The sequence below is a fragment of the Tachyglossus aculeatus genome, chromosome 17 (assembly GCF_015852505.1).
Source record: "Tachyglossus aculeatus isolate mTacAcu1 chromosome 17, mTacAcu1.pri, whole genome shotgun sequence".
Classification (NCBI taxonomy): domain Eukaryota; kingdom Metazoa; phylum Chordata; class Mammalia; order Monotremata; family Tachyglossidae; genus Tachyglossus; species Tachyglossus aculeatus.
The window spans coordinates 49,125,582-49,140,371 of record NC_052082.1 but is presented as its reverse complement, the minus strand read 5'-3'; the positions used below and the strand labels follow the sequence as shown (position 1 = coordinate 49,140,371).

Below are 14,790 nucleotides of genomic sequence, written 5' to 3'. Positions count from 1 at the left end.
CAAATCCCAGTTGGGGTTCCTGCAGCTCCTTCTAACCTAATCCTGTCCCTCTTCCCTCCTTCTCCAGGCACACCAAGCTATACCCCACCCTGCTGCAGAGAGAGAGGAGGGAGGGGAAAGCTTCCGGCCTCATGCCCCCGTCCTACATCTCCAGACTCTGCCCACTCTGAGGTCCCCCCGGTGTTGCCCAGGGCCCTGGCAGGGATATCATCGTATACTGTAAGTTTGCTATGAGACACTACAGTATAGATGATGTACTAGCCTGGGTGCCCCAGCCCAGCAGGAGCCCAGCCTTGGTGGGAGAAGCCAAGGGGGAGACGGCGGGGAGACCCAGCCCAGCTCCCCGAAGTCCCCTCCCGCGGCCCACCGGACCAGCCGACGGCACCGAGGGTCTGGCCAGGAAACCGTTACCATTACTGAGTTTAGTAATGGTAACGGTTCTCTGGCTGGGCCTGCCAGCTGTGCCCAGAAGAGGAAAAGACGGCAGGGGAAGGGGTTGGGGGGGAAAGGGAGGGCCTTCGGACCCCACCCCTCTCCAGAGGAATAAAGGTGAGAGCCAGAATGTGTTTGTTTCCTGTCACTTTATTACCCTAGAGAGAGGGTAGAGAAGAAAGGTGGCCCTGGGCCCTCTCCTCTACCTGGTGGGGCCCGGGGCCCCTGGGGAGGGCTGGGCTCCCCCAGGGAGCATAGAGCTCGATGGGACCGGGCTCAAGAAGCTGAGGCTGCTCCCGCCCAGGCCTCAACCTCAGGACAGATGCTTCCCCCAAGGCCCAGACACACAAGGACACCTCATCCATGACCACTCTCTCGATGCGGGGTTCGAGGTCCCAGGCCAGACCCATCTCAGGGAGCGGGGCCCGGGCTGAGAGGAACCCCCAGTCCACGACCCCCATCGTCACCCAAGCCAGGGGGGTGTGCCCGTGGGATCCAGGGATCGGGGCCTGGACTGAGAGGAACCCCCAGTCCACGACCCCCATCGTCACCCAGGCCAGGGGTGTGTGCCCACGGGATCCTGGCCTCAGGGCTGGACAGCCAGACGCAGGGGCTGTAGGCGGTTCCCCTCAGGTCTCTGAGCGGTGGCCGGGGAGAACAGAGGGAGCCGGGGGGAAGAGGTCAGATGGGACGGGTCATTTGAGGAGCAAGACTGAGAGGCGGAGATGCACATCACACAGGAAGATGTTCATCAGGTCCTCGGTGGCTTCCTGAGCCATCTGGGCTACCAGCTGTCCCTTGTGACCAATGAGGATCTTCTGCAGGGAGGAGAGCGGGCTAGCACGGGGCAGGCACTGACCCGAGGAAAGGGGGCCCAGATCTCCGGGGTTCAGGAAGGGAGGAGGGGAGGGGTGGGGTCAAGAAATTGGGGTGCAGGGCAAGGGCTGCTGAGGGAGCAAGAACAGGTGCTAGAGCAGCAGCCTGGCTTACCACATGAGACTCTTTGGCCACCAGCAGCTTCTGCAGGATGACCAATTCTCCACTGGGTCCCTCTTCCCACAGCTCTGTCTTCTGCAACAAAAATAAGAAAATTAAAAATAATGATAATAATGGCATTTCTCCAGTGCTTACTCTGTACTAGGCACTGGGGGAGGTACAAGACAATCAGCTCAGGCCCAGCCCCACATGGGGCTCATGGTCTCAAAGCTTTCTCATCTCCCAGATGAGGAAACTGAGGCTTGGAGAAGTGACATGACTTGCCCAAGGACCCACAGGCAAATGGCCTGAGAAGTGGCGTGGCCTGGCAGAAAGATCGGGGGCCTGGGAGCCAAGACCTGGGTTCTAATCCTGCCTCTGCCACTTGTCATCTGTGTGACACTGGGCAAGTCACTTCACTTCTCTGTGCCTCAGTTACCTCATCTGTAAAAGCGCTTAGTACAATGCAAGTGCTTCGTACAGTGCTCTGCACACAGTAAGCGCTCAATAAATACGATTGATTAAAAGGGGGGTTAAGACTGTGAGCTCCATGTGGGACAGACACTGTGTCCAATCTGATTTAAGTTGTATTGGCCCAAGCATTTGCTTAACAAATACTATTTATTAAAAAAAAAAAAGGGGCAGAATGAATATTAGAGGCCAGATCCTCCGATTCCCAGGCCTGAGTTCTTTCCACTTGTTTGTGCTTCTGTCCCAACCAGAAGCATGGACCCTCCTGCAGGGCCTGGGCCCTTTCCTTGTCCCAATCAACCCTCCCAGGTGCCCCCATGGCCCATCACCCACACCTGCTGCACGCCGTAGGGCACTTCTTGGGGCAGATGCTCCAGCAGCTTGGCGCGGATGACGTTGGCGCAGATGTCCTGCGGGGTCTGGCTGGTGAGCACGCTGCTGTGATACTCCCAGGGCCCCGGCCGGGCCTGGCCCAGGAGGTAGCCCTGCGGGCGGCACGGGGACCGAATCAGCGGCTGGTGGCTCCCCCGGGCCGTCGGCCCCGCCGCCCGCGGACCCCTCGGGGAGAGGGCAGGGGTCTGCTGCTGCTGCTTCCCCCACGGGGGGGGGTGCCAATCCCCACCTTCAGGGTTGGCACTTCGTCCCCGCTCAGCGCCGACAGCATGAAGATCTCCTGGAAGTGGGGCCAGCCGGTCTTGGCGGAGTGCCCCGCTGGGGCCTCGGGCTCCGGCTCGGGGCTCCCCCGGACCCTCCTGCCGGCCACCGTCTTACCCTTGAGCAGGCCCTCGGTGAGGGTGACCGTCAGGTCCAAGAGGACGGACTTCTCCTTCAGCAGGTCCACCTGACGGGGAGGGGGGCGGGCAGGGGGTCACTGGCTGTGAAACGGATGGGGGGGATGGGCAGGGGGGGGTCCCCCCCACCTCCTCCCTGCCCCGCTCACCTTGTTGAGGACGAGGACGCTGGGCACCTGGGAGAAGTGGGTGAGGCAGCGGAGCACCTGGGGGCTCAGCTGGGTCCGCGTCCACTTGTCAGAGACGTCCACCAGGACCAGGACTAGGAGGCAGTGGAAAGGGGAACCCCGGAGGCCTCGGTTGCCGCTCTTGGTGCCGGAGACTCCCTCCACGCTCCCCCAAGGGTCCCTCATCCCGCCACCCGAAATCCCTGCCAGTGAAAGGCAGCAGCCCCTCCTCGCTGCCCACCTAGGTCCGCTCCCTCCACGCTCCTCCACGGGTCATGCAGCAGCGATGGCTCCAGCTGGTGCCTGAGGGGCGGACACGACTCAGGACCGAGACCCTCCCGCAATGGGCGCTCAATAAACACGGCTGAGATGGGGGAGCTTTCTGCCGGCCCCCACCTCCACCCCCATACCTCTTCTGCTTAGCAGGACTGATGAAGCCGGGCGTGTCCAGGAGTATCTACGGCCAGAGAGACCCCGAGGCGGGAGACGGTCACTGGAGGGGCAAGGCACAGTATGGGGGGGGGGAGGGAGAGGGGAGGTGGTCCTGGACTCTCCCCGCTCTGTCCTTGAGGGATGAGAGCCGCAGGGAAGTCCCGGGATGGGCCGAGTTTGGGCTGGGCTTGGCAGAGAGGGGATCCCCGGAGCGGGAGGCAAGCCGGCTTCTCCCCACAGCCCCACCGAGCAACCCCGAGCTGCCTCTCCCCTCTCTGGGCTTTGTCCCCAAGGGAGTCTGACGGGTGGGAAGGGGCACCTGGGTGAGCATATCTCTGTCGGGGGGCGAGGGAGAGGTGTCCCTTGCAGTCCCAAAGCCAAGCCCACCACTGGCAACCTGGCCCCCACTCACTAGTCACCGTCCCTTGCCATGTCCTACTCTGAGAGGCCGAAGAGATAAGTCCGGGGAGCATGGGAATCGGACCGCTGATCTCCTTCAGGGCCGACAGACGTAGTGGGCACCAGAGACCCTCCCGCCGCCGCCGCATCCCACCCCTCTCCCCGGGGCTCAGAGGACCCTGCCCGGCCCCGAGATACCCACCACTTGGGTCTCATCCTCTGTGATCACCCCGAGGGCCTGGCACCGTGTGGTGTGCACCTTCTTGGACACAGGGAAAACCTGGCAAGATCAGAGCAGCCGTGACACAGCCTCCTTTCCACCTGGAATTTGTTGGGCGGCTGGGATGGAGGGAGGGAGACTACGAGACTACCTTCCGGCCCAGAAGCTGATTGGCTAATGTCGATTTGCCAGCGTTGGGGGCCCCCAGCACAGCTACCCGCAGGATCCGGGGGTTCTCTGGCATGTCGGGGTGATGGGCCAGCAGCAGCTCCTGTTCCTCTGTGGGGGAGAGAAATATTTCAGAGCTTATACTCTCCGCACCCTCCTGAGCCCCACCTAACACAAGCACCAAAGAAAGAGGCCAGGGGGAAGGAGGGGAGATTGGGCCCACCTACTTTGACTTCCAGATCCGCCACTGAGACGTGCTGTGTAGCCTAGAACAAGCTACTTAACCTCTCTGGGCCCGTTTCCCCATTTGATGACACGGTATGAATCATCTGGGGCCTTCTCTGTCCCTTGGGAGTGTAAGTTCCTTACAGGCAATGTGACACCTCTCAGTCTGGTCCTTTCCCAAGAGCTTAGTACCAATGCAGTGTGTTACCATTACAGCGACACAAAGTCAGTAGGTGGATAAACGAAAGCGCTTGGCTTTTTGAGAAAACCCTGGAAGACTATTGTTACCACAGAGCACTATGTATTATCCGGGCAAATGAAGTCTTTTGTCAGGCCAACATATGTATTTGGAGAGCAAGGAGCGCTCCTGGCATTCTCAGAGGCCTATGTCAGTCAGTCAGTCGTATTTATTGAGTGCTTTCTGTGTGCAAAGCACTGTACTAAGTGCTTGGGAGAGTATAATAATAATGATGATGGCATTTGTTAAGCACTTACTATGTGCCAAGCACTGTTCTAAGCACTGGGGAGGTTACAAGGTGATCAGGTTGTCCCATGGGGGGCTCACAGTTTTAATCCCCATTTTACAGATGAGGCAACTGAGGTCCAGAGAAGTGAGGTGACTTGCCCAAAGCCACACAGCTGACAGTTGGCGGAGCTGGGATTTGAACCCATGACTTCTGACTCCAAAGCCCGGGCTCTTTCCACTGAGCCACGCTGCTTCTGTATAACAGACACATTCCCTGCCAGCAATTAGGTTACGGTCTAGAGACTGTATATGTGCTTCCTCTCTGCCAAATCAATCAGTGGCATTTATTGAGCGCTTAATGGATGTGGAACACTGTATTGGGAGAGTAACTTTCGACCATGAGACTCTTTCAAGAGCTGTGGTATTTGTCAGGCGTTTACTCTGTGCCGCATGCTTGGTTAAGCACTGGGGTAGTGACCGGATCATCATCATCATCAATCGTATTTATTGAGCGCTTACTGTGTGCAGAGCACTGTACTAAGTGCTTGGGAAGTACAAGTTGGCAACATATAGAGACAGTCCCTACCCAACAGTGGGCTCACAGTCTAAAAGGGATCATCAGGTGGGGCATAGTCCCTGTCCCACCCGGGCTTCCCAGGACAACAGGGATGACCTCCGCCATCCCCCTGAGGTGTTGGTAACAGTAATAACAATTATTATGGTATTGGATAGGCGCTCACTATGTGTGAAGCACTGTACTAAGCGCTGGGGTGGATACAGGTAAATCAGGTCGGACCCAATCCCTTGCCCCACGTGGGGCTCACAGTCTCAATCCCCATTTCACAGATGAGACCACTGAAGCAGAGAGAAGTGAAGTGACTCGGCCAAGGTCACGCAGCAGAGAAGCGGCGGAGGCGGGAGAAGAACCCACAACGTTCCGTCCGCGACTCCATGGCGGTAATAATAATAATTATGGTATTTTTTTTAGCGTATACTATGTGCAAGGCACTGTACTGAGCGCTGGAGTACACACAAGCAAATTGGGTTGGACGCAGTCCCTGTCCCATGTGGGGCTCAGTCTCAATCCCCATTTTCCAGATGAGGTAACTGAGGCCCAGAGAAGTGAAGTGGCTTGCCCAAGGGCACACAGCACATGGCTCAGTGGAAAGAGCATGGGCTTGGGAGTCAGAGGTCATGGGTTCTAATCCTGTCTTGTCACCTGGGTGACTTTGGGCAAGTCATTTCACTTCTCTGTGCCTCTGTTACCTCATCTGGAAAATGGGGTTGAAGACTATGTGCCCCACGTGGGACAACCTCATCACCTTGTATCCACCCCAGCGCTTAGAACAGTGCTTCACATACACTAAGTACCTAAATAATGCCATCATTATCATTATTATTATTAAGTAGCAGAGCCAGGATTAAAAGTCATGACTTCCTGCCTCCCAGGCAGATGGTCTCGTGGCTCAGTGGAAAGCGCCTGGGCTTGGGAGTCAGAGGTCATGGGTTCAAATCCCTGCTCCGCCACTTGTCAGCTGGGTGACTTTGGGCAAGTCATTCATTCAGTCGTATTTATTGAGCGCTTACTGTGTGCAGAGCACTGGGCTAAGCACTTGGGAAGTCCACGTCGGCAACACGTAGCGTTGGACTTGTACTTCCCAAGTGCTTAATTAATTCTATTTGTTCTGACGGTTTTGACACCTACCTCTACGTTTTTTGTTCGTTCATTCATTCATTCAATCGTACTTATTGAGCACTTACTGTGTGCAGAGCACTGAACTAAGTGTTTGGGAAGTACAAGTTGGCAACATAAGTACCAGCTGGCAACATGTTGCCCATCTCATTCATTCAGTCATATTTATTGAGCGGTTACTGTGTGCAGAGCACTGGACTAAATGCTTGGGAAGTACAAGTTGGCAACATAAGTACCAGTTGGCAACATGTTGTCCATCTCATTCATTCAGTCGTATTTATTGAGCGGTTACTGTGTGCAGAGCACTGGACTAAGCGCTTGGGAAGTACAAGTTGGCAATGTGTTGTCCATCTCATTCATTCAATCGTACTTATTGAGCGCTTACTGTGTGCAGAGCACTGTACTAGGCGCTTGGGAAGTACAAGTTGGCAACATGTTGTCCGTCTCATTCATTCAGTCATATTTACTGAGCGCTCACTGTGTGCAGGGCACTGTACTAGGCGCTTGGGCAGTCCAAGTGGGCAACGTATAGAGACGGTCCCTACGCAACAGTGGGCTCACAGTCTAGAACACAGTCTCCCCCTTCTAGACTGTGAGCCCGTTGCTGGGGAGGGACCGTCTCTCTAGGTTGCCCACTTGGACTTCCCAAGCGCTTAGTCCAGTGCTCTGCATCCAGTAAGCGCTCCATAAATAGGATGCAATGAATGAATGTATTGTGATTACTTCTAGTAAGCGCTCCGTAAATAGGATGGAATAAATGACTGTATTGTGATTACTTCTAGACTGTGAGCCCACTGTTGGGTAGGGACCGTCTCTAGATGTTGCCCACTTGGACTTCCCAAGCGCTTAGTCCAGTGCTCCGCACACAGTAACCGCTCAATAAATCGGATGGAATGAATGAATGTATTGATTACTTCTAGACTGTGAGCCCACTGTTGGGTAGGCGCCGTCTCTAGATGTTGCCCACTTGGACTTCCCAAGCGCTTAGTCCAGTGCTCTGCACACAGGGAGCGCTCACTAAATCCGATTGATGGATTGATTGATTGATGGATGGCTGATTACCTGTGCGGCAGGTGAGGGGGGGTCGCCGTGTGTGCGTGTTGGGTGTGGGCCTGTCCGGGAGGAAGCAGCGCAGGGCGGACGGCCTCCCGTCGCGGTGGGCGAGGCGGGCCGGGCCGGGCCCCCAGGGGCCGGGGGCGGGAGACGCCTCGGCCGGGGACCAACCACCCGACCACCGACCGAACACCGTCCCTCCCTCAGCCCTCCGGCCCGTCCTCCATCTCCATCCCCAACGAAGGGCCCCGAGCGCCGCCCGAACGGCCCCGGGCGCCGCCATGGTGGGGGCCGCCGCCACCGCCGCCGCGCGCGGGGCAGGACGGGAAAAGCACCGCCCCCGGCCCCGCCCACGCCCCCGCCGCCGATTGGCTGAGGCCGCCGGAAGCCCGGGCCGCGGGCTAGAGCGGCCCCGCCCCCCCCCGCCCCCGGGAGCATTCTGGGATGCGGGAGGGAGGGGCGGCGCCTGAGGGGAGGAGGGGGCCTGAGGGGAACGGGTGGGGGGGGAGGAGGAGGGAAGAAGGAGGAAGAGGAAGGAAGAAGGAGGGGGAGGAGGGAAGAAGGAGGGGGAGGAGGAAGCCTGAGGGGAACAGGTGGGGAGGTGGAGGGAAGGGGGGAGGAGGGAAGGGGGAAGAGGAGGGGGGAGGAGGAAGCCTGAGGGGAGCAGGTGGGGAGGAGGAGGAGAAGGAGGAGGAGGGTAGGGGGGAGAAGGAGGGCAGAGGAGGGGAGGAGGTGGAGAGGAGGAGGGAAGGGGGGAGAGAGAAGGAGGGAAGGGGGAGAGGAGGGAGGAGGGAAGGGGGGAGAGGAGGGAGGAGGGCAGGGGGAGGAGGAGGCCTGAGGGGAACAGGTGGAGGGGAGGGGGGAGGAGGGCAGGGGGAGGAGGAGGAGAGAGGGGGGAGGAGGGCAGGGGGAGGAGGAGGAGAGAGGGGGAGGAGGGCAGGGGGAGGAAGAGGAGAGAGGGGGGAGGAGGGCAGGGAGGAGGAGGAGGCCTGAGGGGAACAGGTGGAGGGGAGGGGGGGAGGAGGAGGCCTGAGGGGAACAAGTGGAGAGGAGGAAGGAAGGGGAGAGGGGAGAAAGGTAAGGGGGGGGGGGGAGAAGGGGGGAGGAGGAAGCCTGAGGGGAACAGGTGGGGAGGAGGAGGGCAGGAGGGAAGGAGGAGGAACCCTGAGGGGAACAGGTGGGGAGGAGGAGGGCAAGGGGGGTGGAGGAGGGAAGGAGGAGGAGGAGGAGGGCGGGGGGGGGAGGAAGGGAGGAGGAGGGAAGGAGGAGGAGGAGGGCGGGGGGGGGAGGAAGGGAGGAGGAGGGAAGGGAAGGAGGAGGGAAGGAGGAGAAGGAGGGAAGGAGAGGAGGAGGGAAGGGGGGAGGAGGAGGCCTGAGGGGAACGGGGGAGGAAGAGGAGGGAAGGGAAGGAGGAGGAGGGGAGGGGGGAGGAGGGAAGGGAAGGAGGAGGGGAGAGGGGAGGAGGGAAGGGAAGGAGGAGGGGAGGGGGGAGGAGGAGGCCTGAGGGGAACGGGGGAGGAGGAGGAGGGAAGGGAAGGAGGAGGGGAGGAGGAGGAGGGAAGGGAAGGAGGAGGGGAGGGGGGAGGAGGGAAGGGGAGGGGGGAGGAGGAGGAGGAGGCCTGAGGGGAATGGGTGGGGAGGAGGCTGAGGAGACCTGAGGGAAAGGGGAGCCGGGCGGGGGTGGGGGTTTACTGGACAGAGCACGGGCCTGGGTTCTAATCCCAGCCCTGCCAAGTCATGAGAAGCAGGGTGACTTAGTGGCAAGAGCCCGGGCTTGGGAGTCAGAGGTCATGGGTTCTAATCCCGGCTCCGCCACTTGTCAGCTGGGTGACTTTGGGTAAGTCACTTCACTTTTCTGGGCCCCAGTTCCCTCATCTGTAAAACGGGGGTTAAAACTGTGAGCCCCACGTGGGACAGCTTGGTTATCTTGTAACTACTGCAGCGCTTAGAACAGTGTTTGGCACATAGTAAGTGCTTAACAAATAACATCATCATCACCTTGTGTCTACCCCAGCACTTAGAACAGTGGTTGGCACATAGTAAGTGCTTAACAAATGTCACCATTTATGTATTTTATTTTATTTCTCCATGCCTCAGTCTCCTCAGCCAAAGCTCCCCTTTTCCTCTGCTCCCCCTCCCCATTGCCCCCACTCTCTCCCTCTGCTCTATCCTCCCCCTCGCCCCACAGCACGTGTGTGTGTATATGTGCATATTTATAATTCAATTTATTTTCTTAGTGATGTGTATATATCTATAATTCTATTTATTTATATTGATGTCTGTTTACTACTTTTGATATCTATCTTGGTGAGCCCGTTGTGGGCAGGGATTGTCTCTATTGGTTCCTGAATTGTACTTTCCAAGTGCTTAGTGCAGTGTTTTGCACCCAGTAAACGCTCAAGAAATACGATTGAATGAATGAATAAAATGGGATTCAATACCTGTTTTTCCTCCTATTTAAACTGCGACCCCCATGCGGGACAGGGACTGTGTCCAACCAAATTGACCCGTATCTACCCCAGTACTTAGAACAGTGTTTGACATATAGTAAGCATGTAACAAATACTAAAAAAAAAAGGGTGGGGGGGAGAAGGGGCGGGATGGGAAGTAGGATTTTAAAAAATGCCCCTATTAAGCACTTACTCCATGCCTTGTGCTGTGGTACATGCAGGACAGTGAAATTGGACCAACTCCCTATCCTAAAGGACAGGTACGTAATTCACATTTTAATTCTCTAGACTGTAAACTCATGGGCAGAGAACGTGTCTGCTAATTCCGTTGAATCATACTCTCCCAAATGCTTAGTACAGCGGTCACCAGTGCACCCTGGGAGTGGCCACTATGGCATAAACCCTAATGTAAGTGCCCCCTCTAAACTCTAATCTCATTAAGGGGTGGGAACTTATCGGCCAACTCTATTCATCTATCTCGCCACCGTCCACTTGCCCACGTCCTGCCTCTGGCCTGGAATGCCCTCCCTCTACACATCCGCCAAGCTAGCTCTCTCCCTCCCTTCTAAGCCCTCCTGAGAGCTCACCTCCTCCAAGAGGCCTTCCCAGATTGAGCCCCCTTTTTCCTCTCCTCCTCCCCATCGCCCCGCCCTACCTCCTTCCCCTCCTCACAGCACCTGTATATGTTTGTACAGATTTATTACTCTATTTCTTTTACTATACATCTGTTAAGTTCTTACTATGTGCCAAGCAGTGTTCTAAGCGCGTGGGGGGGGGGATATTCTATTTACTATTCTATTTATTTTGTTAATGATGTGCATCTAGCTTTACTTCTCTTTATTCTGACTTGACACCTGTTCACATGTTTTGTTTTGTTGTCTGTCTCCCCCTTCTAGACTGTGAGCCCGTTGTTGGGTAGGGACCGTCTCTATGTTGCCAACTTGTACTTCCCAAGCGCTTATTACAGTGCTCTGCACACAGTAAGCGCTCAATAAATACGATTGAACGAATCCCGCTGCGCCACTGATCAGCTATGTGACTTGTGAGCCCACTGTTGGGTAGGGACTGTCCCTATATGTTGCCAACTTGTACTTCCCAAGCGCTTAGTACAGTGCTCTGCCCACAGTAAGCGCTCAATAAATACGATTGATTGATTGATTGATTTGGGCAAGTCACTTGACTTCTCTGTGCCTCAGTTACCTCATCTGTAAAATGGGGATTAAGACTGTGAGCCCCATGTGGGACAACCTGATTACCTTGTACCTTCCCCAGCTTTTACAACAGTGCTCGGCACATAGTAAGCGCTTAACAAATGCCATTATAATTATAATTATTATTATTGTTTAACAAGGGTGAGCCGGGGCTCACGGCGAGAACAGCTTAAGGCCCACAGAGGCCTGAGGCGATGAACTTGACGGTCCGGGCTCGCCCTGCGCATGCGCGCCCAGCCTCGGCGGCTCTCGGAGCTGCGCAGGCGTAGTGTGTGTGGGGTGGGGGGGGTCGAAGCAGGGGCTTTCAGGGTTGCGCAGGCGCAAAAGGGATGCCCGGCCTTTCTCGGCGGCCCTCGGCTTTCGGGATTGCGCAGGCGCAAGAGGGGCAGCCGGCCTTTCTCGGCGGCGGCCCTCGGCTTTCGGAGTTGCGCAGGCGCAGTGTGTGTGGGGGCGCCCGGCCTTTCTCGGCGGCCCTCGGCCTTCAGGGTTGCGCAGGCGCAAGAGGGGCACCCGGCCTTTCTCGGCAGACCTCGGCTGCCGGGATTGCGCAAGCGCAAGCGCTAGAGGGGCGCCCGGCCTTTCTCGGCGGCCCTCGGCTTTCAGAGTTGCGCAGGCGCAGGAGGGGCGCCCGGCCTTTCTCGGCAGCCCTCGGCTTTCAGAGTTGCGCAGGCGCAAGAGGGGCGCCCGGCCTTTCTCGGCAGCCCTCGACTGTCGGGATTGCGCAGGCGCAAGAGGGGCGGCCGGCCTTTCTCGGCGGCGGCCCTCGGCTTTCAGAGTTGCGCAGGCGCAAGAGGGGCGCCTGGCCTTACTCGGCAGCCTTCGGCTTTCAGAGTTGCGCAGGCGCAAGAGGGGCGCCCGGCCTTTCTCGGCAGCCCTCGGCTTTCAGGGTTGCGCAGGCGCAAGAGGGGCGCCCGGCCTTTCCCGGCAGCTCGGCTGTCGGGATTGCGCAGGCGCAGTGTGTGTGTGGGGGGGCGCCCGGCCTTTCTCGGCAGCCCTCGGCTTTCAGAGTTGCGCAGGCGCAGGAGGGGCGCCCGGTCTTTCTCGGCAGCTCGGCTGTCGGGTTTGCGCAGGCGCAGTGTGGGCGGGCGCCCGGCTTTTCTCGGCAGCCCTCGGCTTTCAGAGTTGCGCAGGCGCAGGAGGGGTGGCCGGCCTTTCTCGGCAGCCCTCGGCTTTCAGAGTTGCGCAGGCGCAGTGTGTGTGTGGGGGGGGGCGGCCGGCCTTTCTCGGCGGCGGCGGCGGCCCTCGGCTTTCAGAGTTGCGCAGGCGCAAGAGGGTCGGCCGGCCAGTCCTGACGGCGGCGGCGGCGGCGGCGACTGCGGGGCCGAGGAGGAGGAGGAGGAGGGAGAGGAAGCAGTCATGAGGGCCGGGCCCAGTCACCGACAGTGAGTGTGGAGGTGGGGAGGGGTCTCTCGGGGGTCTCTCGGCGGGGGGGGGGGGGGCCGTGGAGAGGAAGAGGAGGGAGGGAGCCCACGCTGGGGCCCCTCCCAGGGCCTTTTTCATTCAACCCAGTGACCCACCCACCTCTGGGGAGAACGAGGCCGGGGGGCAGGCCCGCCCCCCCGCCCAAATAATAATAATAATAATAATAGTAATGGCATTTACTAAGCGCTTACTACGTGCAAAGCACTGTTCTAAGCGCTGGGGAGATTACACGGTGATCAGGTTGCCCCATAAGGGGGGCTCACAGTCTCCATCCCCATTTTACAGATGAGGGAACTGAGGGCCAGAGCATAATAATGATATATTTATTAAGCGCTTACTATGTGCAAAGCACTGTTCTAAGCGCTGGGGAGGTTACACGGTGATCAGGTTGTCCCATGGGGGGGGCTCACAGTCTTCATCCCCATTTTACAGATGAGGGGACTGAGGCCCAGAGCCTAATAATGATATTTATTAAGCGCTGGGGAGGTTACACGGTGATCAGGTTGTCCCATTGGGGGGGGCTCACAGTCTTCACCCCCATTTTACAGATGAGGGGACTGAGGCCCAGAGCATAATAATGGTATTTATTAAGCGCTTACTATGTGCAAAGCACTGTTGTAAGCGCTGGGGAGGTTATACGGTGATCAGGTTGTCCCATGGCGGGGGGCTCACAGTCTTCATCCCCATTTTACAGATGAGGGGACTGAGGCCCAGAGCCTAATAATGATATTTATTAAGCGCTGGGGAGGTTACACGGTGATCAGGTTGTCCCATTGGGGGGGGCTCACAGTCTTCACCCCCATTTTACAGATGAGGGGACTGAGGCCCAGAGCATAATAATGGTATTTATTAAGCGCTTACTATGTGCAAAGCACTGTTCTAAGCGCTGGGGAGGTTACACGGTGATCAGGTTGTCCCATGGCGGGGGGCTCACAGTCTTCATCCCCATTTTACAGATGAGGGGACTGAGGCCCAGAGCCTAATAATGATATTTATTAAGCGCTGGGGAGGTTACACGGTGATCAGGTTGTCCCATTGGGGGGGGCTCACAGTCTTCACCCCCATTTTACAGATGAGGGGACTGAGGCCCAGAGCATAATAATGGTATTTATTAAGCGCTTACTATGTGCAAAGCACTGTTCTAAGCGCTGGGGAGGTTACACGGTGATCAGGTTGTCCCATGGCGGGGGGCTCACAGTCTTCATCCCCATTTTACAGATGAGGGGACTGAGGCCCAGAGCCTAATAATGATATTTATTAAGCGCTGGGGAGGTTACACGGTGATCAGGTTGTCCCATTGGGGGGGGGCTCACAGCCTTCACCCCCATTTTACAGATGAGGGGACTGAGGCCCAGAGCATAATAATGGTATTTATTAAGCGCTTACTATGTGCAAAGCACTGTTGTAAGCGCCAGGGAGGTTACACGGTGATCAGGTTGCCCCACTTGGGGCCCACAGTCTTCATCCCCATTTTACAGGTGAGGGAACTGAGGCCCAGAGCATAATAATGATATTTATTAAGCGCTTACTATGTGCAAAGCACTGTTCTAAGTGCTGGGGAGGTTACAAGGTGAACAAGGTGATTAAGCACTTAGTACAGTGCTCTGCACACAGTAAGCGCTCAATAAATACGATTGGTTGATCAGGTTGTCCCATGGGGGGGGCTCACAGTCTTCATCCCCGTTTTACAGATGAGGGAACTGAGGCCCAGAGCGTAATAATGATATTTATTAAGCCCTTACTATGTGCAAAGCGCTGTTCTAAGCGCCGGGGAGGTTACACGGTGATCAGGTTGTCCCACTTGGGGCCCACAGTCTTAATCCCCATTTTACAGGTGAGGGAACTGAGGCCCAGAGAATAATAATGATATTTATTAAGTGCTTACTATGTGCAAAGCACTGTTCTAAACGCTGGGGAGGTTACACGGTGATCAGGTTGTCCCATGGAGGGCTCACAGTCTTCATCCCCATTTGACAGGTGAGGGAACTGAGGCCCAGAGAATAATAATAATGATGGCATTTATTAAGCGTTTACTATGTGCAAAGCACTGTTCTAAGCGCTGGGGATGTTACACAGTGATCAGGTTGTCCCATGGGGATGCTCACAGTCTTCATCCCCATTTTACAGATGAGGGAAATGAGGCCCAGAGAATAATAATAATAATGGCATTTATTAAGCGCTTACTATGTGCAAAGCACTGTTCTAAGCGCTGGGG

At 56.9% G+C, this 14,790-nt stretch overlaps 1 protein-coding gene across 1 annotated transcript; it reads right to left on the bottom strand.

Annotated features, from left to right (window-relative positions):
- Window positions 1–562: 562 nt before the first annotated feature.
- ERAL1 (Era like 12S mitochondrial rRNA chaperone 1) lies at window positions 563–7,775 on the bottom strand. Its single transcript, XM_038759309.1, has 10 exons — window positions 7,502–7,775; window positions 4,039–4,166; window positions 3,870–3,947; window positions 3,247–3,293; window positions 3,078–3,139; window positions 2,819–2,931; window positions 2,501–2,719; window positions 2,214–2,363; window positions 1,423–1,503; window positions 563–1,250 (listed from the first exon to the last, which is right to left on the bottom strand). The coding sequence occupies exons 1-10, from the start codon at window positions 7,773–7,775 to the stop codon at window positions 1,128–1,130; spliced, it is 1,275 nt and encodes a 424-aa protein (XP_038615237.1). The 3' UTR covers window positions 563–1,127.
- Window positions 7,776–14,790: the final 7,015 nt, after the last annotated feature.

What these genes read in the sequence shown, in the direction of transcription:
- ERAL1 (XM_038759309.1), bottom strand. Translation starts at nt 7,775, where the DNA reads ATGGCGGCGCCCGGGGCCGTTCGGGCGGCGCTCGGGGCCCTTCGTTGG. An exon ending in CCCCCTCACCTGCCGCACAG is followed by an intron (nt 4,167 to 7,501) that starts GTAATCAGCCAT and finishes TCTCCCCCACAG; the next exon opens with AGGAACAGGAGCTGCTGCTG. An exon ending in AGTCCTGCTAAGCAGAAGAG is followed by an intron (nt 3,140 to 3,246) that starts GTATGGGGGTGG and finishes TCCGCCCCTCAG; the next exon opens with GCACCAGCTGGAGCCATCGC.